We start from the raw sequence: 24,667 nt of genomic DNA, 5'->3' as shown, positions 1-24,667 counted from the left end.
AAAATAAACACCAAGTAAACCCGGAAGTCGTTCACTGGTGCACCTAGAAGAACATATAATGATGTAGCTGGAAGTTACATCGGCATGTAAATCTTGTTCCTTGTACCGCTTTTAAACCATTATTTGGGCTAGAAAAGATGGCTTCTGAACTCGACATGGACAAAGCGTCGGTTTCTAACGCAGAAGAAAACAGAACTCGTCTCTGTGATGAGTTTGCGGCCATAACAGGAACCGACAGCGCCGTCGCTCAGTGCTACCTAGCTGAAAACGAATGGGAGATGGAGGTAAGTTATTGTAAATACTCCAGTTGAGGCCTTTTATTTGTTACCTCGCCAGGTTATGTTGTAGCCAGAGACCCTTTAGCTGGCAGCCAACAGAGCAAATGTTTCTCTAACTTATTGTTTCTCTTATTTATTAACCCTCCTATTATGTTCGTTTTTCTGGAACAGCAATAATGTTCCTGGGTCAATTTGACCCGGGGCATGTTTAATTATCCAAAAGTGTCAGAAACCAAAAAATTCCAATAAACATTGTTTATATCTCATTATTAACTCCATCACTAACCATTTCAATCGATATTTAGTGCAGTGGTGTTCTTTACCTCTCACAGAAAAGGTCCCCGTCAAACGTCATAACGACACCTGCATTCTCGCACTTTACAGATGAGGTCAAGAGAATAGGGAAAGTGTGTGTGTGTGTGTGTGTGCGTGCATGTGCGTGTGAGACTGGGATGAAATATGTCTCACAGTTGCAAAGAAACAAATAGCATTTGACACTTCTGACCCCTTTTAGCCTTTGAGCCTTTTAACTGTCACTGCCGGATCGAATTGACTTCTGACAACAGGATGGACGAAATACACCTGCTTACCCGGATAAACAAGGACTTTTCGAACTGGCTTAATGGAGCCATACCGGACAGCGCGCTCCACCTGCCCGGATTCCAGCTGGTCAGAGCGGACCACAACTCAGACGCAACGGGGAAATCGCGCGGTGGTGGGACATGCTTTTACATCAATGAGAGGTGGTGTACAGATGTAACAGTGTTGAAGAAAATCTGCTGTCCTGACCTGGAAGCGCTTTTCATTAACTGTAAACCCTTCTGCTCGCCGCGGGAATAAAGGATGCATATCACGCCGTCCCCAGGCCAGCTTTAGGACTCTCTGACCACTGTCTGGTCCACCTCATACCAACATACAGACAAAAGCTCAAATCTGCTAAGCCTTTAGTGAGAACTATCAAGAGATGGACCAGGGAAACAGAGCAGGAGCTACAAGCCTGCTTTGAATGCACTGGAGTGTTTTTGAAGCTGCTGCCACAAACCTGGACGAACTCACAGACTCTGTTACATCTTACATCAGTTTCTGTGAGGATATGTGCATTCCCACCCAGACTTTTTGAAACATACAACAACGACAAACCGTGGTTCTCTGGAAAACTCAGACAGCTTCGTCAAGCCAAAGGGGAAGCCTACAGAAGTGGTGATCTTGTCTTGTATAATCAGGCCAGGAACACACCATCATCCCATCACTCCTCCAGAATAAACTCTCCCAGCTCTCCGTTCCTGACTCTACCTGTCAGTGGATTACAAGCTTCCTGACAGATAGGCAACAGCTAGTGAGGATGGGGAAATTTACTTCTGGCTCCCGTGTCACCAGCACCGGCGCCCCCCCAGGGATGTGTTCTCTCCCCACTGCTCTTCTCCCTCTACACAAATGACTGAACCTCCTGTGACTCCTCTGTGAAACTCCTGAAGTTTGCAGATGACACCACTGTCATTGGTCTCATCCAGGACGGTGAAGAGTCTGCATACAGACAGGAGGTGGAGCAGCTGGCTTCCTAGTGCAGTCACAACAACCTGCTAAAGCTAAACACGTTCAACACAGTGGAGATGGTTGTGGACTTCAGGAGAAATGCCCCCACCCACCCCCCTCTCACCATCATGAACAGCACTGTAGCATCAGTGGAGTCATTCAGGTTCCTGGGCACCACCATCTCTCAGGACCTGAAGTGGAGCCTGCACATCGACTCCAATATGAAAAAGGCCCAGCAGAGGTTGTATTTCCTGCGCCAGCTGAAGAAGTTCAACCTTCCACAGACGCTGCTGACCCAGTTCTACTCAGCGGTCATCGAGTCTGTCCTGTGCTCCTCCATCACTGTCTGGTTTAGCTCCGCCTCTAAATCAGACATCCAAAGACTCCAGAGGACAGTTCGGACCGCTGAGAAGGTCATCGGTGTTCCCCTACCCACCCTCCAAGACCTGTTCACCTCCAGAGTGAGAAAAAGAGCTCAGAAAATCACTCTGGACGCCACCCACCCGAGCCACCACCTCTTCCAGCTCTTACCCTCTGGCCGGCGCTTCAGAGCCCCAAACATCAAGCCCAGCACAGCCCAGCACAAAGGAAGCTTCTTCCCTCAGGCCATTCAACTCTTAAACTCGTAGCTCTCCACCATTCCCTTCCACCACCTGCACTATGACCCTGGCACCTTTTTGCTCTTTGCACACCAATTAGTTCCCCTTTCAATCTGTTTTTCAGGTTATCTGTGCATTTTTCTTTTAGTTTTTTGTAGCATTTCTGTAGCATTTATGTTTACTGTTTGACCCTTTTGTATTTGTATTTATGTCTGTTGGCACCGGAGTACCCGCCCTGTACCTAAACAAATTCCTTGTGTGTGCGCACACGCACTTGGCAATAAAGCAATAAAGCTCAAAGCTCAAATACCGATTTCATACCCCTACTTGTCACCTGTCTTGTCAGAGGGCTTTGAACTCCTTCTTTGAGGCAGACATGGAGAGAGTATTTGAAGTAGAAGATTCTCCAGCGAGAGAAACCAGCCCCAAAACCAAGAGCCAGAAGACTGATGAAAACCCTCAAGGAGATTGGTAAGTCAGCTGCCTTCCCTTGGATTACTGGTATTACTACATGTCTAAAATACTTCACACAGTCATAATTCTCTAAAAAAACACTTCTAGCATAGATCTGACTGAAGACAGTCCCGACCCCAAACAAAAGCCCTCAAAAGAAGATAAAAATCTGTCGCTGATCACCTGGAACGTGGACGGGCTTGACACAGACAACCTTCCTGACCGAGCCAGAGGGCTGTGCTCCTACTTGGCGATGTAAGCATGTTTTACAATTCTTAAAATCTGAGGCAGTGACTCCAGAACTACAGTAAGACGTGTAGTTCAAGGGTACAGAGGCAAATCAGTATTTTAAAAGTGAATCTTCCCTTCATGTAGGTACACTCCCGACGTGGTGTTCCTACAGGAGCTTATTCCACCTTACGTCCAGTACTTAAAGAAACGGGCTGTCAGCTACCTGATCATTGAAGGTACTGTATTTTTCACTGGACTTTAGGTCTACTTGGCTCTCGAAATGGACTCCACTGTTAAGTCTCAGCAGATGGCGCTTGTTGGGATATGGCTGTAAGAAGAGTTTGACACAGAAATGTTTGTGTATTGAATAACTCAAAAGAGGATATTGTAAAATGGAGCATATGTACACCCTTGTACTAAACACTCAAAGTTTGAAATATTTGGCATATTATTATATTATGCAAACTGTGCCTGAGCTCAGTATTTCAGCTACCTGTTTCTTCATTTATGTTGACCAGGTGCTGAAGATGGTTACTTCATCGGGATGATGCTGAAGAGGTCACGAGTCAAACTGGTGGAGAGTGAGATAGTAACTTACCCCACTACTCGAATGATGAGGAATCTGCTTGTAGCTCAGGTTTGAACACACAGTTGTCCAAATGCTCCACGTCACTGCTTAAATTCAGTTTACCTCAAATTGATGTAACTTGTACATGTTTTTTTTTCTTGAACATTAGGTGGATTTCAAAGGTCAGAAGCTGTGTCTTATGACGTCCCACCTTGAGAGTTGTAAAGACCATGCAGAAGAGCGGATGAAGCAGCTGCGTGTGGTGATGCAGAGGATGGGAGAGGCGCCTGACAATGTCAACGTCCTGTTTGCAGGGGACACAAACCTGAGGGATGCTGAGGTTAGTCTTTCCAGTCAGATGCAGTTAATCCATATTTGACAATAATAGTTGTTCATTATTACTTGACCTGGTCTCCATGTCAGGTGGCCAAGGTTGGCCTACCTTCCACTGTCTGCGATGTCTGGGAGCAACTGGGCAAACGGGAGCACTGCCGCTACACCTGGGACACTAAAGCCAATAGCAACAAGAATGTTCACTTCGTCAGTCGTTGCCGCTTCGACAGGATCTACTTCCGCCCAGCAACCAGAGATGGAGCCCTACGTCTGGTTCCTGACCACATGGCTCTGGTGGGGCTGGAGAAGCTGGATTGTGGCCGCTACACTAGTGATCACTGGGGAATCTACTGTTGCTTCTCTCCTGGGTAGAAATACACAGAATAAGCAGAAAAATGATTGTTTGTTTGTATTTGTTTTAGATCAGCTTGTATGTTTTAAAGAACCAGTGTACACTGTGCCAGCAGTGCCACTGGGTTTCTCTCTAAAAGGTGACCTCATCTGAGATTGATTGTGTTTAAATTTTATATCATGATTACTTTTATCTTCAAATGTCTGTTTGTCTTGTTAAAGTCTTTGCTCAAGTTTTTCCTGTGCATAATATGGGTAAATAAATGTAAAAATCACTAATAAATGTTAAACTATCAAAGTGTGCAATGTTTTCATTTATAGTTTATAATTCATTTATAGTTCAGTCTTGACCTTTGAAACAACTGATAGCACAAGTCTCACTACAGAGATTATCAGAAGCTGTACTGGAGCATTTGATTATATCACCCAGTCTTCCTCAGCGAATAGAGTTTGCCCAGTAGTCATGAGCCTGTAAATGTTTACATTTACATTTTCTTTCAGAGCATTTTAAGCACTGATCTATCTGGATTATGCATTCTTGACCCTAGAACTGTCACAACATTTTGTTTCTACATTGCCAGAGTTTCAAAATATTCAAAATCTTCTGCCACAGAAACTTCTGCGACATTATAGGAGTGAAGTTGATTCACGTTAACAACTATACTACATTGACCTGTGTTTTACTGTATAGCATGGGAAACCTTAAATGAGCAACACTGTGTGTATGTACTGTTGACATCTTGCCACTAGAGAGCAGTACAGAGTTGAGTTGCAGCTGGCCAAAGATGAGGACATGAGTGCCTGGATATAGTATTTATATTTAGATCAGAGTGATTGTGTTATTGCATTTGCAGCTAATGTAACCATGAAGGATCTATTTCACTCTTCAGAACATCTGACAGAACAAAACAGGCATTAGTACAGATGTGGGATAATGTGTAGTATATTAGTGGAACATATATATTTGTAGTTTGTGTGCATGTATGATGGTGTATGCATGTTTGCATATACAATGTAACATACATCTTAAAACATGACTGTGTCTCCAGGACTCAGTTCTGCCCCAAACCAGACGTAGCCTCTTCTTCACAGTCTCTGCCGACACTCTGTCAAGACATCTCCCTCACCTCTCCCTGTAGTGCACCCTTCAGCTCTGAGAGTGTGGTTTCATGTTTGCTCAGCGACCAGACAGCACAGTTTTAACAGTGCACTCACACACGGTGAGGAAGGGCTGACCTTAGGAAAGGGCACAGATGTGACTCTTGCCAAAGAACAGTCGTTATCACAACAGGCCTCTGTTTGTTCTACGCTTCCTGGTGTCTGCTCATCAAGCAAACATGGATAGAAAATCTAAAACATGCAAACCTCATAAATAATGATAATAAATTGCTTGTTATGCTGATTAAGTAAAAAAAAAAAAAAAAAAAAAAAAAAAAAACTGAACTAACATGTACCTGTAAAAAAAAAAATCCAGATCCAGCTTTGGTTAAATTAATCCATGCAGGTGGTTTTCATTTAACCCTAGTCTTTTCCTCAAACTCTCAAAGATGCATTATTTAACAACTCAAAAAACATATTTAAAAATGCTTTATCACATTAATACTTTATTCCTTTATCCTAATTTGTTGAAAATTTCTCATAAATCCAGTGCACAACATTTTTTTGTATTTGCAGAAAACAGAGTTAAATTGCTTCCCAAACTCCTTCAGATGCAGTACTTTGCTTTGCTTGTGTACTCAGGCTACAACATTGAGGAGGAGAACAGCGGCAGGTCATAGATGGTACAGATGGAGGCAACAGCTGTCTGGGCCAAGAAAGTGGTCATGTGACCAATCCGTCTGCCTTAGAGCAGGATCCCAGTGCCAGAGGCCTATCAACATTTCCCTCCTCCACAAATCCATAAACATCCGCACCATAAGTTTCCCTCTGGAAGACCTTGTGAACATGTTCCAAGATCGTCTCACTCAGCCTGTTTTTCTGCTTTTAGAATTTCACTTTCAGATGTGCCTTCAAGCACCAACAGCCTCACAGATGTATTTTTGGAATTTTCTGTCCAAAAGCACAGCCCTCAGTGAGAACTAGGGCTTTCATTTGAGGCCCGTCATAATTAATGTTCTTGGTTTTGTGTCGATGTGTCCATGTGCTGGAAGGGAAGCTCTAGGATGAGGTTTGTCCTTTGAGGCGGGGTTAGATGATGATGGATCGGACACAGATCTGACCTGAGCCCGCAAGAAATCAGTGGGTTTTGCGAAGAACAGCAGAGAAATCTGTGCTGCAGCTCCTGGTAACAGATGGAGCCATAAAATGCACAAGGAGTCAGTTACTCTTAGTGTATGATTGATTGAGTGTGGCTGGGCAGTTTCTGAGTTTTTAAATTTTTATTGTTTTTAGTTTTAGAGGGAGGGTATGTAAGCAGATGGCTGTGGGCAGCTTTTCCACCGTGTGGGTGTAGGAGCGGTTAAACTGTCAACCTTCCACCCTAGCACCTACCTCCCCTGTACAACCGGCTTGTCACAGGCAAGGGCAAGCGTAAGTGGTGTTCCACTCTATATCACCACTGCCACATCCATCACCACCTCACTTTAAAATCGCTGTGACAAACCTCCCCAGAAGCCAGCATTATTTCTGGCTGCACAGTCTTACTGCTGCTGCTTTTGCTGCATTTTTTAGGACTGGGAGTTCTTTAGAGGTTTGCAAAATAAAGTGAAACCTTCTGAGCAAGAATATTTTGTCTTCCATCACTCTCAAAGGGTTAGGGATGAAGCCAGGTTAAATTTGAAGACTCATGCTAGGATTTGTGGTGAGGTCAGCAGGAAATCTTTTCAGCACATTTCTGTAAAGCATTTGTGAAGAGTTTCCCACTGATACAGTGACTTTAAGCCGATTTTCCAGGTTAAATAATAAGGTGACAAAGTTTAGTAATGGCAAATGAGGGCAAGGTTTCACAACATATTACATAAGATATCCTGATCAGTAAACAATTTGAAAAAAGAGGAGTGTACTGCAAGTTTGTACATTGAAGGGGTAGTTTGGTGTTTTAGTATTCCACTTTCATGAGGTTTGGGGACTCAGAAAGGACAAACGACTGCTTGAAACTGATGTAGCAGAGGCAGTGATCATGCATAGTATGGGTCAAGCTCCAGAAATGCTGCCTTATGCATTTCCCATAATGCAACTCAGTATATTTTCCCATTAAATATGACTTTCTTTAAATTCCCTCCTGAGCAACATTATACATAATATATAAGTTTTGCAGGCTGAACAGTGCTCCTCTTTCATCTGTAAAATTAGTGGAGTGGTTCTTTAAGATCAGTTTTGATGAATATTAATTGATGGGACTATCTGCCAAGATAAATATTTGCACTGGGTACCTCAGTTTAAAACAGAAACAGAGTGATTTTTAGGTTTGTTTAAAGGGAGTAGTATAAATTGGTGTGTAAAAAAAAAAAAAAGTAAAATAAAAATATGACCTGATACTTTGTTACAAAGTCTAACAGGTTTTATTTTCTATTTCATAAATAACACTGAACAAGCACTGTACAGTGATAAATATCAATATTTATACACTGTAAAATTATCTGTATTACAAAATACAGTATATGTATAATGCACTTGATACAGATGGGGAAGTATTGCATTTCATAGCACCGAGTGTGACCTTTAACTTGACCCTTTAAGTTAATATTACACCGTACTTCAGTAGTTCAGGTGTGCAGTTTCATCCCAGATACAGGTCTTGTGTGGGTGTCTATGAAATATACTTCCCTTAGGAATCAGTTGTTGCATAACTATATCTAAGTTAAATAGAGCCCATCTAGGAAGAACCAAAGCCTTTACTGTAAAATTGCTAATATTCTCCACAACCTCAAGTTTTCAAAATCCAAGTCCAGAGGTTGAAATATTACAAAGAGGCCAATCAAGTTTCATTCACTGAATTTTTGCATTAAACATGACATTACTTTCTTTTTTTCCCCCACTGCTAAGCAGAACACCTAAGCAAATCATACTCTATTTGGAGAATAGGGGCACTGCTGTCAGGTGAAAACCTTGTGTATTTACATTTTTTCATCCAAAACTGAGGAAAAACTCAATTCCATGCTTGTAAAAAGTGACAGTAAGAGCAATGAGTAGATTTACCAAATCCTACAGCTGTAAAACATTCTCTCAACGTAAACTTCAAATTCAAGTAAGAAACTAGAAAAATGTTGTAGGTCTTATTAAGATTTTCATGTGACAGGAGTGAGAGGTTGGACATGAAACATCAATTCGCAATCAGCAGGTTTAGAGACTCTCCAAAGAAGGTGCTATAAAGCTGAACAAGCTGTTGTTCTGATCACAGAAGTTGGTGTGTCTCCTCCATATTTTAGGCAACGCAGAAATGTCTGTCAGAGGCAAAAGGAGGTAAAAGGCAGGTCAAACACTGTAACACAAATCTGGGAATGTTGATACTCCTTACAGCGGATTATGGATCAGCTAACAACTCAAATGCAGCTTCTGGCTCACTTAAGAAAACAAAATTAATGTCTACATCCAGATCTTTAACATTAGGACAGAAAAGCAATTCCCAAATGCTAAAGGTCTTACTGGTAGGACTTTGAACTTATTTACTTATTTATGCTTTTCAAATATTATTGCTAAATTCAGACAGGAGGGGGCCCTTTTAAGCAACATTTAGCATGAAAAAAAATCCACAACTCACCAGAAAACTGACAGCAAGGAATGTGTTCGGGCAAACATTAAATCTGGCAAAAAAAGGGACATAAAGATGAATACATCACATAGGAGCCCTTATTATTCCCCAATCAGACCTTGTCTGAGGAGCAGCAGTACAGTAATTCATGTAAAAATAAAAAGTATCATCACATTCATCACTTAGTGTCCATGTTGTGTTTGATTGTCGGCTTGAGACACATCCATTTCAAATATTGACCAACCAAATCCCTTTCTGTATGAAAATAATGTTTGTCTGTTGTAATGTACTGTGCAAACAAACTTACAGCATCATAACTTTACTTGTTAAGAGCTAAAACACAAAAACTGTCCAAAGGTCCTTTCTATTATCACCAACAAGTCATGTGCAGCCTTGCTTGTTTCATAGTGTCTGGTTAGCTTAGCTTAGCTTGTCAATAACTAAAACCTAAAACAAAAACACAGACGTAGGTTTGTGTTATTTTGTATGCATGAGAAAATGTATGATTAGTTTGGTATCAGCACTGAAATATGACATTCATGCTATTTTGTCATTGCTATATTGCACAATTGTCAAAATTACCATCTTAAGCAACAGCTATGTAATAATCATAATGAAAAATCTCAGTCAAAAAAAGAAAAATAAAAACTAATGTAAAGCCATATAAAAATGCACTATGAACATTTAGAGGAAAGCGCGACACCTCAGCTCCAGCTCTGTGTGGGAATCTTTCTGTGCTACCGTAGAACTGATCACACTGCACTTCAACCTTTCTGGCAGAAACGGTCCTGAGTTTCCAGCTGTGAAATCGGCTGTGCTCTCCAGATGCTCTTATCAAAACTGCACAAGCGCTAAAATGATCTCCGGGCAGACAGGGCCAATTCAGCTGATGTGGTCATAAGCCAGCTGAATTCAGAAAGCCAGAGGCGCCTGTAGTGCTCACTCAGAGATTCTCATTTCTATCCAAAGTCCAAAATTAAGACACTTAAAAAAATGAACTGGAGTAAAAAGCTAAATCCTTCAAAGAACATTAATAATGCCCTTATTGTTTATATTGTAAATTAGGACTGGACATAAGACAAATCATCAAATCTCCTGAAATGGAAAAAACCCAGATATAGTATGAAATAAAGATGCATAGGTTGGTATGGTTGGACACTGGAATGGAAAAACAATTCCTTGGTTCTCTAGAAAGCTCCAGATTGCACATTCATTGTGTTAGCAGGCAACTAATGCTGATCAATTTTTAATGACTCACTTATTCAGCCACTTCAAATATCTCTAAATATCATAATTTGTTTGACATCTCCAGGAAATGTTAAGTACCTTAAAAAATAAATCAAAATAAAACAAGTCCTAAGATTATGTACTGCAAAACTATTTTCATCAGCACCATTTCTTCAAAGGTGCATGGTCCCACACTCTAAAACACCACACAGACTGAAGACACACATGGATGGTGGTAATATGTTGAAAAAGATCACCATCAGCGTGTTACAGATACCGTCAAAACTCAGCAGGTTTCTTCAAGCGGGGCAGTCTTACGATTCAGTTCATACCACGTTAATGCAGTTTCCACTGCCAGCTGTCGCCCTCTTGCTGCAGTAGCTGAAGCTGCTGTGATTGGTGGAGGAGCCGTTCATGTGCGACGACTTTAGCTCCATCTGGCAGGCGGCAATGGCAGCGTTGAACTCTACCTGAGCCCGGTGGACGACGTAGAACATCAGGCCGATGCTGATGATGATCTGTAGAGGATGGGTGAAATAGTCATGGAGCTGTGATCAAAACAGCTTTGTTGTTAATTTGTTTCTGTGGTGATGATGGTGTCAATTCTGTAGTGCACAGATGCTCTCCTAATAAATATATGGTAACAAGAGCAATATAAAAATCTAGGGCACCAAAATTTGTCCCAAAATTACCACAGTTAGATACGACAAACACTCTAATGTGAGACCCTCAGACAGACTAAACATTGATAAAATCAACCAGCACTCAGGAACAACTACTTCAATGGGGCACAGAAACTAGTTTTCTACTAAGAAGGTTATATCCAGGACAATTGGTAGGCAGGTTTGACACCAGTGTTCCACTGTTATGAAGATTCTGCCAGCGGTATGCTGACTTAGGTTAGAAAGCACAAAAAAAAGGTGGAAAAAGCTAGCCTGGCTCCGTCAAGAGTTAACAAAATCAATATTCCAGCAGCTCTAAACTCCAGAAACGTACATTCTTAAAATGTCGACTTCATCAGAAGAAAACATCAGGTTCACTTACAGGTGGGATGGGAAAAAAAAAATCTTCATTATATTATCGATTACAACAGCACACATTTAAATATCAGAAATTATAAATGATTAAAATGGCAAAACATGTGCACAAAGCATGTGCATAAATGTCTAAAAGACCAGGACATTCTAGAGCCAAAACTCAATTACAAGACCAAGATAGGGTGCTTTTAGATCCAAATGGCTACAGTTTCTGGAGAAGACAAGGGAAGAAGACATATTGTTCAGTGTATTTAATATTTTATCAGCCTGTAACAAATTTTGGGAAGTAGAGTAGAGCGGACACTTGATAACATGATAACAACAGTCTTTGCTGTTATCATGACTTGGGGCAGACATAGACCATTATGGAAATTTGTTTTGTGGTTAACCTGCATCACACTCCAATTTTGCATTGCAACACCTTGATTAGATTGTATGTTGCTTGTGGTTTATTTCACATGGGTTCTATGCTATTCCTTATGTGTATGTTTCATGTTCTATTTTTTTTTTAGTTTTTGTTAAGTTTTTCAGTATTGGCCACAATTTCAAAATTTAGTATCTTGTAAAAAATGTCGGTATGTATCATGTGATAACAGTATGTGATAACTGGCCTTTATCTGAACCTCCCTCCCGTGTTAAAAACACTAAGCCTGAACTGCCATTGTGACTTCATCTTGAAACGACCCTTGTCCTCTGACCACACTGAACTTATTAAATATGTCACACATCCCTGACATCTGAGCACTTGTGAGGATTAAATGAAACTGAACAGGTGTTAGGGTTGTGGTGACAGTTTGAAATTACCTTTGGGTGAGCTGAACAGAACTCTGGGAATATTTTGCATAACCACATAAGGTTTAAGAATCTTGACCTTTATGTAACTAAAGAAAGACTTAAGGGAGGAGCAGATGTTTGCAATAGGATGCAGTTTGACAGGCTTAGTAAAAAAGAAATTACTTCATTGTGACGGTGTGTTTCAGTGCTGCATATCACTTTACTCTCATCACCAAGAACTACAGCTTTACTCATCAATGCTTTACGAATGTTGTTCAAAGAGACATGCACATGTTACATGCAGCCTGAGTAAGCTTGATGTATCGTGGTCATCAGTATTACTGTTATCATGATGACTCAGTTTCAAACAGATCAGTGATACTTTGAAATGCTGTTATTTCTCAGAACTAGGAAGTACACATTGTCCTGTGTCTGTGTGTCAAAGGGCGACTGCATTGTCATAATGGAAACTATGCTTTGTCTGTTGCCAACTCATGTCACTGGTGGAGTAATAACTACAGTAGTTCCATGTCTATTGGTGCATCAAAAAAAAAAGTTTTTTTAATTTATAATTATCTAATTAATCTTCCCCATACAGCATATGATGGAAAATCCAGGATATGCTACGAAAACAAAACCTGAACTGGAAAATTGCAGAATAGTTGGTTAAACAGTAGCTAATGACAAGTGTGCTTCATCAAGCTCTGCAGTGCACCACAATGCTAATTCTTTCCAAAACATTCAAGAACCTTCAAAAAAGTGCAACCATTTTATCACAAAAATGAACAAAATTTCCCAAAATTTTAACGATCGCCAATGAAATAAATAAAAGTAAAATATCTGTTTTTTCTATAACATTTCTAGGCAACAATAAAGCAAAATAGAAAATCAAGTGCTATTTTCTAAACACCAGAAATTACACTTTAATGTTTCATCACCAACAGCTCACCTGCAGGCTGAACACAAAGTAGCCGCTGATTCTCTGCTCAGCGATGACGTCCTCCATGGTGCGAAGCGTCGTGCCCAGGTAGGAGTTGAGAAGCTGTGTGGGCAACAGACCCACAGATGAGGCCACCAGGTAGTTTGGCAAGGACACGTCTGTGATCTTTAAATGGGAGCAGTGATAAGAAACAATCAAATAACTTGATTTAAGCACACTTATAGAAATGAAAGTGTATTCCACTTAAGCCAGGATCAATCAGCTATTATGCTTTTGTATTAAGTATTCAAGTGAAGGCTTATCATTTCATTCATGTATTATTATTACCTCTATAGACAGTATTGAACTTGCTTGTGTATGATTTTAAAATTGCCAAATAATATTTTTGAACTAAAACCTAATATACACAAAACTAAAAGCTACATGGCCTTCAGCTGAAAGAAAAAGTACAAAGGTGATGAAAGATTCAGGAACAAGATGGAGCCAGATGAAACAGCACTTTAGCAAATTCAAACATTTCAACCAATGACTATGGGATTTTTATTTAAACACATAAGATTTAAATATGTGTACCTGATAAAAAATATAAGACGGGGTAGATATCTAACAAAACTAATAAATATATTCAAACATTTACCTGGGTTCAACAAAAAGTTCACAACAACAAACCTACCACAAATTTTTGCAACAAGAATTTTATACTATTATTGCAAGACTGCCCTTTGGTCCTACTATAGAAAAATACTGGTGAATACAAGTGTACAATCAATGTACAATCAAAAGAACATCATTTAAAAAAAAAAAAAAAGACCAAAAAAGGGTAAATGTGCATTGTAATTTTGAAATCTGCGGGAAATGTATTCACTTCAGGTCACAGTAATCACAAAAATATCAAGATCCTGCTTGGGCTTGTAAGCAGACTAAGTACCATCTTGTGTAATTACCTTGAAGTAAGACATGCTTTCGCACACCCAACTCAGTTTCACTTCATATCTTGGTGCAAGCACCTAAAGTGCCTGCACTGCTCCCACCCTTGATGCAGTGAAGTGATGACATAAGCCGATGTGCGTCCATGCTGAATGTGTGAGGATGTGACCTTGGCACTCTGTGCTCTGTGACTACGCTGTGGCTGACAGCGGTGTGTCGGGGGGCGTGGCATGTTGCTGCAAGACACTGCCTGTGCCAAAATATGTCAAAGGCTGGAAAACATGCAAAATGCAGCCTGTCTCCTTGCAGTCATAATCCTAGTCATAATCCCATACTGTTATCACACAACACACTGATAAGAGACTGAGTTACAGTTCATAGGAAGATGATGTTATCAAAACCGAGTAAATCAAGCTGATATTGTCAAGTTGTTCTTCCTCCTTGTTATGTCAAGCTTTTTTCCCCATAGTAAAATCTGTAACCAGCCTGTCTCCTTGAAAGATAAGCACTGATGTGTCCACACTATGTGTCAACGTTGTCAAAATGCCTTCAGCGTGCCTCATGACATGACATGTGAGTCTGTGAGAGCTACAGAAAAACAATGCCAGCAAGTAGTGTTAAAGTTTGCAAAGCTGTTTTAAAATACACATGGGGTCCAGAATATGCCCACTTCATCCTTAGCAGATTCATAGATGTATTTCCTGAGCTATCTCTTTGTTTTACTAACTGTTAGAGTCTCGTTGTCGTTTTAGGTTACTTGCTATAATATGGCACCATCCACCTCAGCAGAAAGAATCAGGAGGCACAGTGAAATGTGGCCTCACCCACAGAAAGTGCTTACCAAGGGCAGAGCAGGCTACAGATAATTCCACTATACTTGTGTGTATCTTGAAGTTAGTCACCTTTTAGTGTTGAGAATAAGACCATTAATAGAGAATATCATCCCATCTTAATAACAGGACTCCAGGTAAGGTAAGAATTTCAAGGTGTATGGATCGAGCCTGAGCTTAATATTGACTCATCGAGATGTGTTGGAGTGTATGTCAGCCAATAACTGACAGAATGAAACTGAAGTATGTCGAAATTAAAAGAAGTTTGAAAACCATGACACCACTCTGCAGTTTACCAACTGAAGAGATTACTAATAAGTTTACTTTTCAGCTGGAAAATTCTTTAAAAGAAACAAATTGAAGGTAGAATTATTAAAATGACACAACATAATGATATCCTAATAAACCCAAGCGGAAAAACATCATGAGGTGAAAGTAGATTTTCCAGTAGTTGCGGTTGGTACATGGTAATCAAGGTTCTTATTAATTAAGTGTTTGTTTACCTTCCTCTGTAGATAATAATCTAAAAGCTCAAACATCATTGACGTAGTCCAGAAAGCAGGTTTGACAAACTCTGACAAACTCATTTAACCCTGAGCTCTGAGTTAATTAACCCTGAGATGGGAAACTCTGGAGCTTTCAGTTACAGAATAGCTGATCAGTTAGTTTAACCAACTCTGAAGTAATTAACTCTGAGTTAACCACATGCACAATGACTAAAAAAAAAAGTCCTAATAAATGGTGCTTAGATAACATTCACCATGGCAATGAAGCAAAAAGGGTCTAAGGTCTATGTTTCTCAGAGAACAAGAACACATTTTTTAAAGAAAAGCAGCACAACTGCAGCAGCAAAAGATAGTTACATTATGCACCGTGCTTTCAGTTAACACTAACATTTATTGACAATTGACATTTTTATTTTATTCTCAACATGCAAAAATAAAAATAAGAAAAAAAAATCTTACCTTGTGGCCCTAATACTCCATCTTGAGGCTTGATCTAAACGTTGTTCTAACAGACCTTTCCACAAAATACTGCAGGAACTGACTGAGGTTAAATTATCTGTTTCTGGAACAGAAATGTGTATACCCATCTGTCCAAAAGCCAAAGCACCAATCTCCACAGCCATCCCAGAAAACGTACTGGTTTTGCAGCATGCAATTACTGTGCTTGTGAACACACTTAACGCCATCGTTTTCCCTTTTCCTGTCCCAGCCCTGCACATCAACTTGCTCTAAGCCATAAATGACTTTGAAGTTTCCCATTTTGCTTTGACTTCTGGATATTTGTGCAATTTTTGGCTTCTGGCTTCAACACTACTTTTGGATCTCTTCTCACCATACATTTTTAAATAGATATGGTGCAACAAAATTAAAATTAAGAAATGTCACTATGCACTTTAACAGAATCAGTGAAATACTGCTATGACAATGGCTCTGATTGCATTTTAAGAAAAAAAACAAACTGTCCTTTTTGCCAACCTCATCCTTGCACACGTTTCCATACCAAAAATATTTTAAACTAATATCTAAGTCAATTTGATCAACCTCATAGTTTAACCAAAAAAAAAAAATCAGTTTGTATGTAGGTACGGCTGAAAACACTAAGCCTGAACTGAATCATGTTTATCATTCTGGAAATCTGTTATTACTGAGGCAATTTCAGCTCCAAGGGAGACCTGTTGCATGAACAGGTGAAATTGGAGACAGTAACTAAGGGCTTTCTGCAGCAGCACGGTTTGTGCTCCCCTGGAGATCTAAGCCTAAGTGGCTACATGAAATCATGTTCACCTTCTGGTTGGTTTTCTTCATTAATCATTCGTTCACAAGTGGGATAACGTTTTTCATGTCGTGGGACCTTCCAGCTGATCTTCAACAAGATATAAACATATTGCTTATGGCGTTCACCATTTGGAGGTATCAATGAATTAAAGAGGGCAATCAGCAAATATAAATTATTCATGTCATATATGAAGGTCAATGGCTTCAGGTTAAGCATAGGAGCTGAAAGCAATATCCTGCTTAGCTTCACTATGTAGTTAGCATGGTGTTTGCTACCTTGACCAATGAGTTTAGATTTACTTTAAAGAAAAAAGTGACTATAAATGAGTCTACATTATGTTAATATTGCCAGATCATTATCAACTTCAGAAACCACACTGTTCCAAATAGAAATGTGTCCAAACTATGGCTTTAAAAGGTTGGTAATGAAAAAATAACTGATGTCCTTAGGCAGCAACAGAATCCATTTCTAGTAGTGCACCCTCGATCTACCGGATGAATGAGTTTCCTTCCTTTGGGGACTGGCCTTGTATTTTTGTTTTTACTATACAACTGTGCCTTAAATAGTAAAATAACAAGTGAACTACTATATTCAATGTCCAAAATTCATCTAAACCTAAATAATCTACATTTGCATGCAATGCTCCATGTTCCTTGAGACAAGCTTGTGGCCAGTTCTGATTTCCCATTTGGCAGATCAGCCTAGCAATGAAAAAATAATTAGCTTTTAAAAAAGACTGCAGGTGTGATTCTAATGAATGCAAGTGATTTGTTGAACCATCCACCAGTAGGTTAATGAGTTCTTTGCTGGTCCACTGCTTTCTGCTAAAACCCAATAATGGAGTGTAAAGGAAAAGCTGATAATAAAGTTTTCATACTCACAGAGAAAACTGCATTTTGGAGCCCAAAAGGTATAGGGGTGAGTCTCGCTAAGGCCACAACTTTGAGTCCACTTCCACCTTCCACCACTCGTATGATGGCGCTGAGCTGTTCGCTGTTCCTAACCTTGCTCAGCACCCAGTTGGTCAATAACTTTTTGCACACCAGATGTGCCACAAAGGTCCCTATTAAAACTCCCACCATGACTAGTCCCATTCCCAGCATAAAGCCATAGAGGTAGCCAGCTGCCACATTAAGAACAATATATCCCCATCCACACGGGAATGATACTATTATCAATCCAACAATAAACAGCAAAGCTCCAACAAGGCTGTCCAAGCCCTCCACCCAGAGCAAGAGGTCTTTGAGGTACTGGCGCACCAGGGCAACTGAGGAGAAACACACAGCAGTTAGGATGCACGCGAGCAGGGCGCTCTTGAAGCAAAAGGTGGTGATGCAACACGGGTGTCTGAATTCTCCACTGCTGGTGAAGGTCGCAACCCCTGTGTCACTGATAACCTCAGGATCTCCCTCTGACTTCCCTATGCCAGCCCCTCTCTCATCAAAGGTGCTGCATATCAGGATGTCGATTTTGTCGCACTCTTCGGTGGCAGCTCTCTGCAGCCAACGGTTCAGCTGAATCTGTGCCTTGCCCACCGCATGCTTGACAAGCTTGGTGAAAAGCTGCAGAGTGGTGGCCCCCGACACTGACATCTTGACTCTCAAATAAGCTGTGGGAAGCAGCAGCACGGCTCAGATGTCGGACCAGGAGACAGCTGTGACGTTACAGGTTGTAGGGCAGTCTTTACAACCAGAACAAGTCCATGTCTGGAAACATCAATTTGTCGAGCTTCAGCAGAGGCAAATAAGTATGAACTTCTAAGAGGATGGCTTCAACAGTGCTCTGCAACGCTGAGAGCAGCTGTGTGAGACACAAAGAGTAAATCCGTCACTGTCCTTAGCCATTACAGAGTCACACTTATTGTTTATCTTGGGTACACTAGCTGGGCAAAGTGCCAGTCCAGTGACTTAAAAGTGCCAGTTTTGTAGTTTCTGTCTGAAACACTCGCCATGTTCAGAGTTTTCACCCTTGAGCTCAGGACAGTGTGGACTCAGTGAATGGAGCGAGCTGAAAGAGACGAGCTGTGAGCACAGTGACAAAACAGTCCACCACTTCTTTGGACCGAAATGACTTTTAAGACTCCGCCAGCATCCCGTTCGAGCTAACGTCAACACACTGGCACAAATCACTGCAGGGCTAACTTACTCCCGTCGTTAGCCAACTAGCTGGCTGTGCGGGTAAAGTCCACCGTCGCCGTTTCAGAGATTAAACCGTCGTAGTTGGTCTCCGGCTCCTCTTTCGCCGGACAGCAGAGCGAGAAACAGCGCGCAAAAGCCGAGTAGGAAAAACCTGCCTGCTCTTTCTCTGCTGGCTGGGTGTTACTGTTTCTCTCATCGCCTTCTTACCCACCGTAGACGCTGCTGTTGAAGCTATTCACACCGACCACTGTTTGTGTCCCAGAATGCCAAGTAACCCCAGACCACGTGACCCAGCGTTCGCCGATCTCATCCACTCAGAGGGCGCAGAATGGTCATCGCGAGATTTCGTGAGAAATTATATTTGTTTTGGATCAGTTATCGTTTTCTGCAGTCAGCCACTGTGCTGCCACATAAGCAGAAAGGGCTGCCACAGCTATGCAAATAAATATGCAATAATTACACCCAGCCTACAGAGTTGACTATTTCAATTTAATAAGTTAGATTCAATTAGTCAAATGAATCACTAATGCCAATAAATTCCATTTAGTTGCACAGAACTCAAGAGTGAAAGGCAGTTTAATTAGAAAAAAAATATGTTCATAAACTTTGCTGAGGTTAGTGTAGTGTGGAAACAATCTTTTGCTTAAATGAAACATCACAAATCGTGCACAAATGCAACATTACTGGTAGGCCTGCAAATAAACTTTACCTAATGGCCCCTAATGGTGTCGTGTTATATATTGTAGGCTATTTAGAGAAACTTGCAGAGTGGAATCTAATTTTAATGTTTCTTTTTCTTTAATCTATAACAGGTATTTTGTTAATATACTTGCAGTATAACTAGCAACTGCAGATAGATAGATATGTAAAAAGTACAATATTTCATTTTGAAATGCAGATACTTGTATAAGGCAGTATGAAATTATTTTAATGATCAATCATACTTGAGTCAAGTCTTAAATGTGCAGCACAGTACAGTAAAAAAGAAAATATGAGCCTAAGCTATGATGGAAGTAATTTTGGAAGAAATACTATCCTTTACTCAAGTAAAGGTAATGCTCACTTGTAGAAGTCATATAACACCAATTAAATGTAATTAATGCATTAATTATTGAAAAAAAACTTCACAACATACTCCTTACACGGGACTTACAAGGAGCAGAGTTTATAATGTTATTCTGTATGTTTCTGAGAGCATAGAGTATAATAAAGTAGCCTGAAGGTAAACTCCCTGCTTGGCGTGCTTGCCATAAATTCATAACGAGGGGACTGAAGCAGACAATATGCGCATTCATGCATCTACCAGCGCTCACCATCTGGCTCACCCAGATGTGTGTAAAGACTGTCCTCAAAAAGCTTTGTGTCCCCACTGCTGTTTTTCACAAAGTCTCTCCCATTAAACTCTATGACTACAGAGCATGTTATAGTCATCGGCTACTGTTCGTTCAGTAAATGAGCTGCTTGTGTGCTGTTGTAAATCTCCACTAGATAGAGCTGTTACACTATTTTACAATCAATCCAAGTACCTTATTACTGTTTTACAATCAAGTTTAAGTTGAGTGTTGTTTACCTGCCAGCAGATGAAAACGTCCTTACGATACATTTGGTCGCGACAATCTATAATGCTTCTGTTTACTATGAAATACATTTTTGTTGTTAACTTTTAGTTTGAAAATTACATTTAACAGGCATTGTGAGTGCATTTCCCTTCATTTTGTCCCAAACAAACTGTGCTAAACTCTATTTAAAATGTAGATATTACTGTTGGAATAAATATTTTAATACAAAGGGTCTTGTCTTGGCAACCTGTGCAGGGCATCAGAACAACTTAATCAATATAAGATGAAATAACCTATTAACTGGACTTTATATCTTTTAAGAAAAATCACACCTATATAAAGTCTTTCTCACCATATACTGTATGTGAAGGCTAATTCTGCTTTTTGTTTTTGCTATATATTACACCATATACAAGTAAATGGATTACAGTGATATTTTCAGAATATCCTGTGTGTTAGAAAAAAGACATCATTTTCAGTGGTCAGTCAGAGGAAGTTTATCAGCATTTACCCACCGTATCAAAGTGCACCTGAACTGAGAGACACTTGCAGATGCGCAGCAGGTTTGCGCTCATCATAGCATCAGCTGAGGCAAGTCAGACAGACACAGCCAGTACACGACAGGAAGTAGCTACAGTGATGTGCTTTTCTCAGTGTAATGACACGCACATTACAGGGTTAAAAGTGTGGCATGTAAAGACCTAATGCAATGAATTGCCTCAAAATTATCCACAGAAAAAGAAGATCAAATATGTTTTTTCTTGTATGAGGCGATAGGATTGTAGAAAAAAATCGCAGTTTTTTGTTTTAATACGGTATTTCATAACGTTACAAAGTCCAGGGTTGAATTGTGAAACCACATTTCAGGAAGTGTGGTGTTCATTTCCGCCGGGCTTGACAGCGGTGCGGAGTCGCTCTTTCTAACCAGTGCAGAGATCAGATTAGAGGTTCAAGCGGACACATTCCTCTGCAGTTTCGCAGCTGAAGCCACATTTCTGGTGATGGATTGTTCAGAGGAGGTTCAGTCTGTGTCAGAGGAGCCCAGCGCTCAAATGGAGCTAAAAAAGGGGATGTCGATTTTCATTGATGTAAGTAGGTGTTTGTTTAATCCATACTGAGATTAGAAAATGTATTTCATCTTTACCATTAACATACTCACGTATCCTCAGTGCAGAAAGACAATGCTCATGTAGCATTATATATTCATTATTTTCATTACCTGAAAAAATCTTCAGATTAAAAAATATTTATCATGGCTTCTCAGAAAATAAAATACACCTGATGATGCAGTTTTATTTTTCAAATCTAGGTTTTAGTGTCTTTATAGTTTTGTGTTGGAGGTTAATATAAATCCTAAACTGTACGCAGGGAACACAGAGTCTTTGTTTGATGGAATTAATTAATTTGACAAGAGTGACCTTTAGGTTAACTTCTTGGATTCAAAAGGCTCACCGTCCATAGGTTTGGTTTAAAACTAAAGATCAAGTTAATACAATGCTAGATGTCTACTTGCCTTTATAAATATCAGGGTGTTAGCGCATATAAAAAGCCTGACCATTTTTAATTATTGCATGTAAAAGATAAAATTCATATTTCCACTTTTTAGATTTATCAAATGGTTTTATTTTTTCAAATACCAACCACACATAATGAGACCAAGCTCCCACAACTTTTAAATCCCTGACATGAGATGGTGATAATATTACATCACATACCATTATAGGGCCTATCAAATAATCTTGCTTCTCTTTGAAGAGCTTTTCCTCCTCTGTTTCAATGCACAACCTTCTGCCCCAGCATCCACTGCCTCATTATATTCTCCTCATTCTTCCACTCTTTCATTTGCTTGCAGTCTTAGCTATAAATCTGTTGGCAGGCTTCAGTGCTTGACAAAGACAGGAGAGGATGCACACACAGGAACCAAGATTTATTAAAGATGGGAAGACATATCCACCATCTCAGAGGTCTCACTGATGTTGAGCAAGTGCTCCAGCTTCTGTCACCGACTGACAGGGAGCGAAACTGCTGCGTGTCTCCAGATCTGGCTGACAGAGTGTAGATCTGTTGTTTCTTGACATCTCCTGTTTGAGCTCCATTCTCACTTGGCTGTGTGTCATTAAAACACACGACTCTCATCCTGGAACAGCTTAGATGTGCTGTGTGTACATGCACTGATTTCTTTTATTATGTTTGATGCTTTTGTGGTGCTGGGACTTCGACTTTATCATCAAAGGGAGAAAAAAATCTGTTTGTATTTTCAGCTAAATTAATTAACTTCATTCACTGCATGTAAAAGATTAAGACAAGATAAAATGATAAGACCTGTCATAGATCATCACAGGGTTCAGAACAATGACGGTGTTATTAGTGCAAAGCTGGTCCATGAACGATCAAATCCAGTCAGCACTGGAAAGCTGGAGCACAGATAGGGCTTCAATGTTTAATTATTTTCATTATTGATTATTTTACTGATTATTTTCTTAATTAATATTTTATTGTTTGGCCCTAAAACATCAAATACTGTAAAACAGAAACATATATATTATCTTTAGTCATCTGGCAGTGTCATGAGTTTAGTGTAAGTAGTCTTATGTCCAGCCATCAGTACAACAATCAGATATATTTAGTATAATAAAGTTAAAACTGTGAATTCTCACAAATGTGAAGCTGAACCCAGTGAATGTTTGCTGCTGTTCTTGCTTAAAAATTGACCGAATGATTAATTAAACATCAAAAATATTTGTCCATTAATTTTATGTCCATCAGATCATGGACTGCAATTTTAAATAAAACTGGTCATGTTTGATATGTGAATGAGATAGAGGAGTTGAGATTTGTGGAGGCATATTTGAAAGAATGACTTCAACATGCAGCCCACCCTGTGCTTGCCAAAAAGGTGGGTGTACTTAATTTGTAGTTTCACTGCTATGCAGTGTGGACCTAAAGCCCTCCTACAAGAAAAAAAAAAACACAGGTTGAAGGATTTTTTTTTTCCAGTTTAATTTTCCATTTACAATACGGATCCCACACAGAAAGGGCTGCGCAGTCAGATTTATCTCATAGTGACGATGTATAAATAAAACCTGTCCCAATTCTTCTTCACTAGTACAAATAAGACAAGAAGAGAAACTGGGCAAAGCTATTTTGAGGTCAGTGCCACTCTTCCTTTCATCTCCTGTGGACTCTGGGACAGCGCTATCAATAATTTAATGACACACATGCTTTAGAGAGTGTGATCGATGATGAACACATACACACTTATTTCAACTTTGATGATGTGAAACTATTTTTGACACCCTTCTTCTTTCCTTTTTCCATCACAGATTTTACGGAGAGCCGATAAAAACGGTAAATATTTCATCATCAGACTCACACTCAGACGCATTGTCATGTCTTTGGCATCACTTCAGCCCTTCTTTCTCTTGTGCGAAAACAAATGTACTTTCTCAATGAAATTCTGCTCATGACTCTCTGCTGATACTCTTTTAGTTTCCATGGAAACAGGAAACTGACCATGCCCACTGAGGTTCAGTATCAGAGCATTAATGAAGAAAAACAGCAACAATTTGTACCAGTTAGACACGTTTGTCACGGCAGTTCACACTTAATAAAGCTGGAAATTCAGGACAGATTCTGCTATTGTTTCATCACCACGATCCTGTGCAGCGTTTGTTGTTAACTACAGGCAGCAGGAGTGTGAATCCAGGTTTTCTGCCCATCCGGTCTCCATAAATACTCCTAACAAAGCACAAAGGAAGGGTATCCAAAAGCACAAAGTGAAATCGCTGCGACTCTCTAGATTTTAAGACACACAAGCCTTGCATTTTGATTTACTGAGAGTGATTTATTCAGTCAACTCAGTCTGACAAACCGATCTGTTTGTCTTGCATTTAGGAAATAAAACTGAATGACAGTAATATCATTTTTAAATATACTATGTTTTTAATAAATCAAAAAAGATCACTCATGTTTCTCAAACTTTTTTTTTTTTTCATTTTAGAGACAGATTTATTTACATGGCACGACATTAGTATTCAATAAATGTCCGCCCCACGCTGTGAGTGGCTTGAAGTCTTGTCATACAGCATGTTAATCAGTCATCCCTCGTGTTTGTTTTCAGTGTTGTGTTAACCGCAGCACTTATATTTATAAGATTATTTTGCAGCAGCTTGTTGACAGTGACTCACCTCATCCTGCTTTCATGTGCTTGTGTGTTTATACGTGTGTCTTTGTACATCCCTCATAGTGATATGACAGTCATACTAAACAATACCTTCACAGCAGTGAAAATTTAAAGATGAGCCATGTCAGCTTGCACAAAGAATAATCTACTAGTGGAGCCTAAGCTGTGTGAGAAAATAGGTTGTCTGTGGTTGGTTAATTCATTTTGCTATACTATTTCCATTTCGGGGCTCCT

At 39.9% G+C, this 24,667-nt stretch overlaps 3 protein-coding genes across 8 annotated transcripts in view; 2 read left to right on the top strand and 1 right to left on the bottom strand.

The window, feature by feature from the left end:
- Positions 1-5: 5 nt before the first annotated feature.
- tdp2b (tyrosyl-DNA phosphodiesterase 2b) lies at positions 6-4,644 on the top strand. The gene is made up of 7 exons (XM_026299884.2): positions 6-284; positions 2,757-2,881; positions 2,972-3,118; positions 3,239-3,330; positions 3,613-3,731; positions 3,832-4,002; positions 4,086-4,644. The coding sequence occupies exons 1-7, from the start codon at positions 138-140 to the stop codon at positions 4,365-4,367; spliced, it is 1,083 nt and encodes a 360-aa protein (XP_026155669.1). The 5' UTR covers positions 6-137; the 3' UTR covers positions 4,368-4,644.
- A 3,185-nt stretch (positions 4,645-7,829) lies between these two features.
- tmem64 (transmembrane protein 64) lies at positions 7,830-18,946 on the bottom strand. Of its 6 annotated transcripts, none has more exons than XR_003295294.1 (5): positions 17,435-18,946; positions 13,024-13,179; positions 10,521-10,781; positions 9,046-9,088; positions 7,830-8,728 (listed from the first exon to the last, which is right to left on the bottom strand). XR_003295294.1 is itself a non-coding variant. In XM_026300213.1 (5 exons), the coding sequence occupies exons 1-4, from the start codon at positions 18,143-18,145 to the stop codon at positions 9,083-9,085; spliced, it is 1,059 nt and encodes a 352-aa protein (XP_026155998.1). In that variant the 5' UTR covers positions 18,146-18,946; the 3' UTR covers positions 7,830-8,728; positions 9,046-9,082. The 6 variants fall into 6 exon arrangements, 2 of the variants coding, with proteins under 2 accessions (XP_026155998.1, XP_026155999.1); XR_003295292.1 differs by having other exon boundaries at positions 10,541-10,781; XR_003295295.1 differs by having other exon boundaries at positions 10,582-10,781.
- A 2,202-nt stretch (positions 18,947-21,148) lies between these two features.
- The window catches only part of necab1 (N-terminal EF-hand calcium binding protein 1), a 60,443-nt gene continuing 56,924 nt past the window's right edge, over positions 21,149-24,667 (top strand). Inside the window, exons 1-2 of the mRNA XM_026300389.1 lie at positions 21,149-21,338; positions 23,574-23,598. Of these exons, the coding sequence (XP_026156174.1) occupies positions 21,252-21,338; positions 23,574-23,598 (112 nt within the window). The 5' untranslated portion in view covers positions 21,149-21,251. The remainder of the gene's footprint in view (positions 21,339-23,573; positions 23,599-24,667) is intronic.

Source organism: Mastacembelus armatus, chromosome 11 (genome assembly GCF_900324485.2).
Source record: "Mastacembelus armatus chromosome 11, fMasArm1.2, whole genome shotgun sequence".
NCBI lineage: Eukaryota > Metazoa > Chordata > Actinopteri > Synbranchiformes > Mastacembelidae > Mastacembelus > Mastacembelus armatus.
This window is presented reverse-complemented; position numbering and strand designations above follow the sequence as displayed.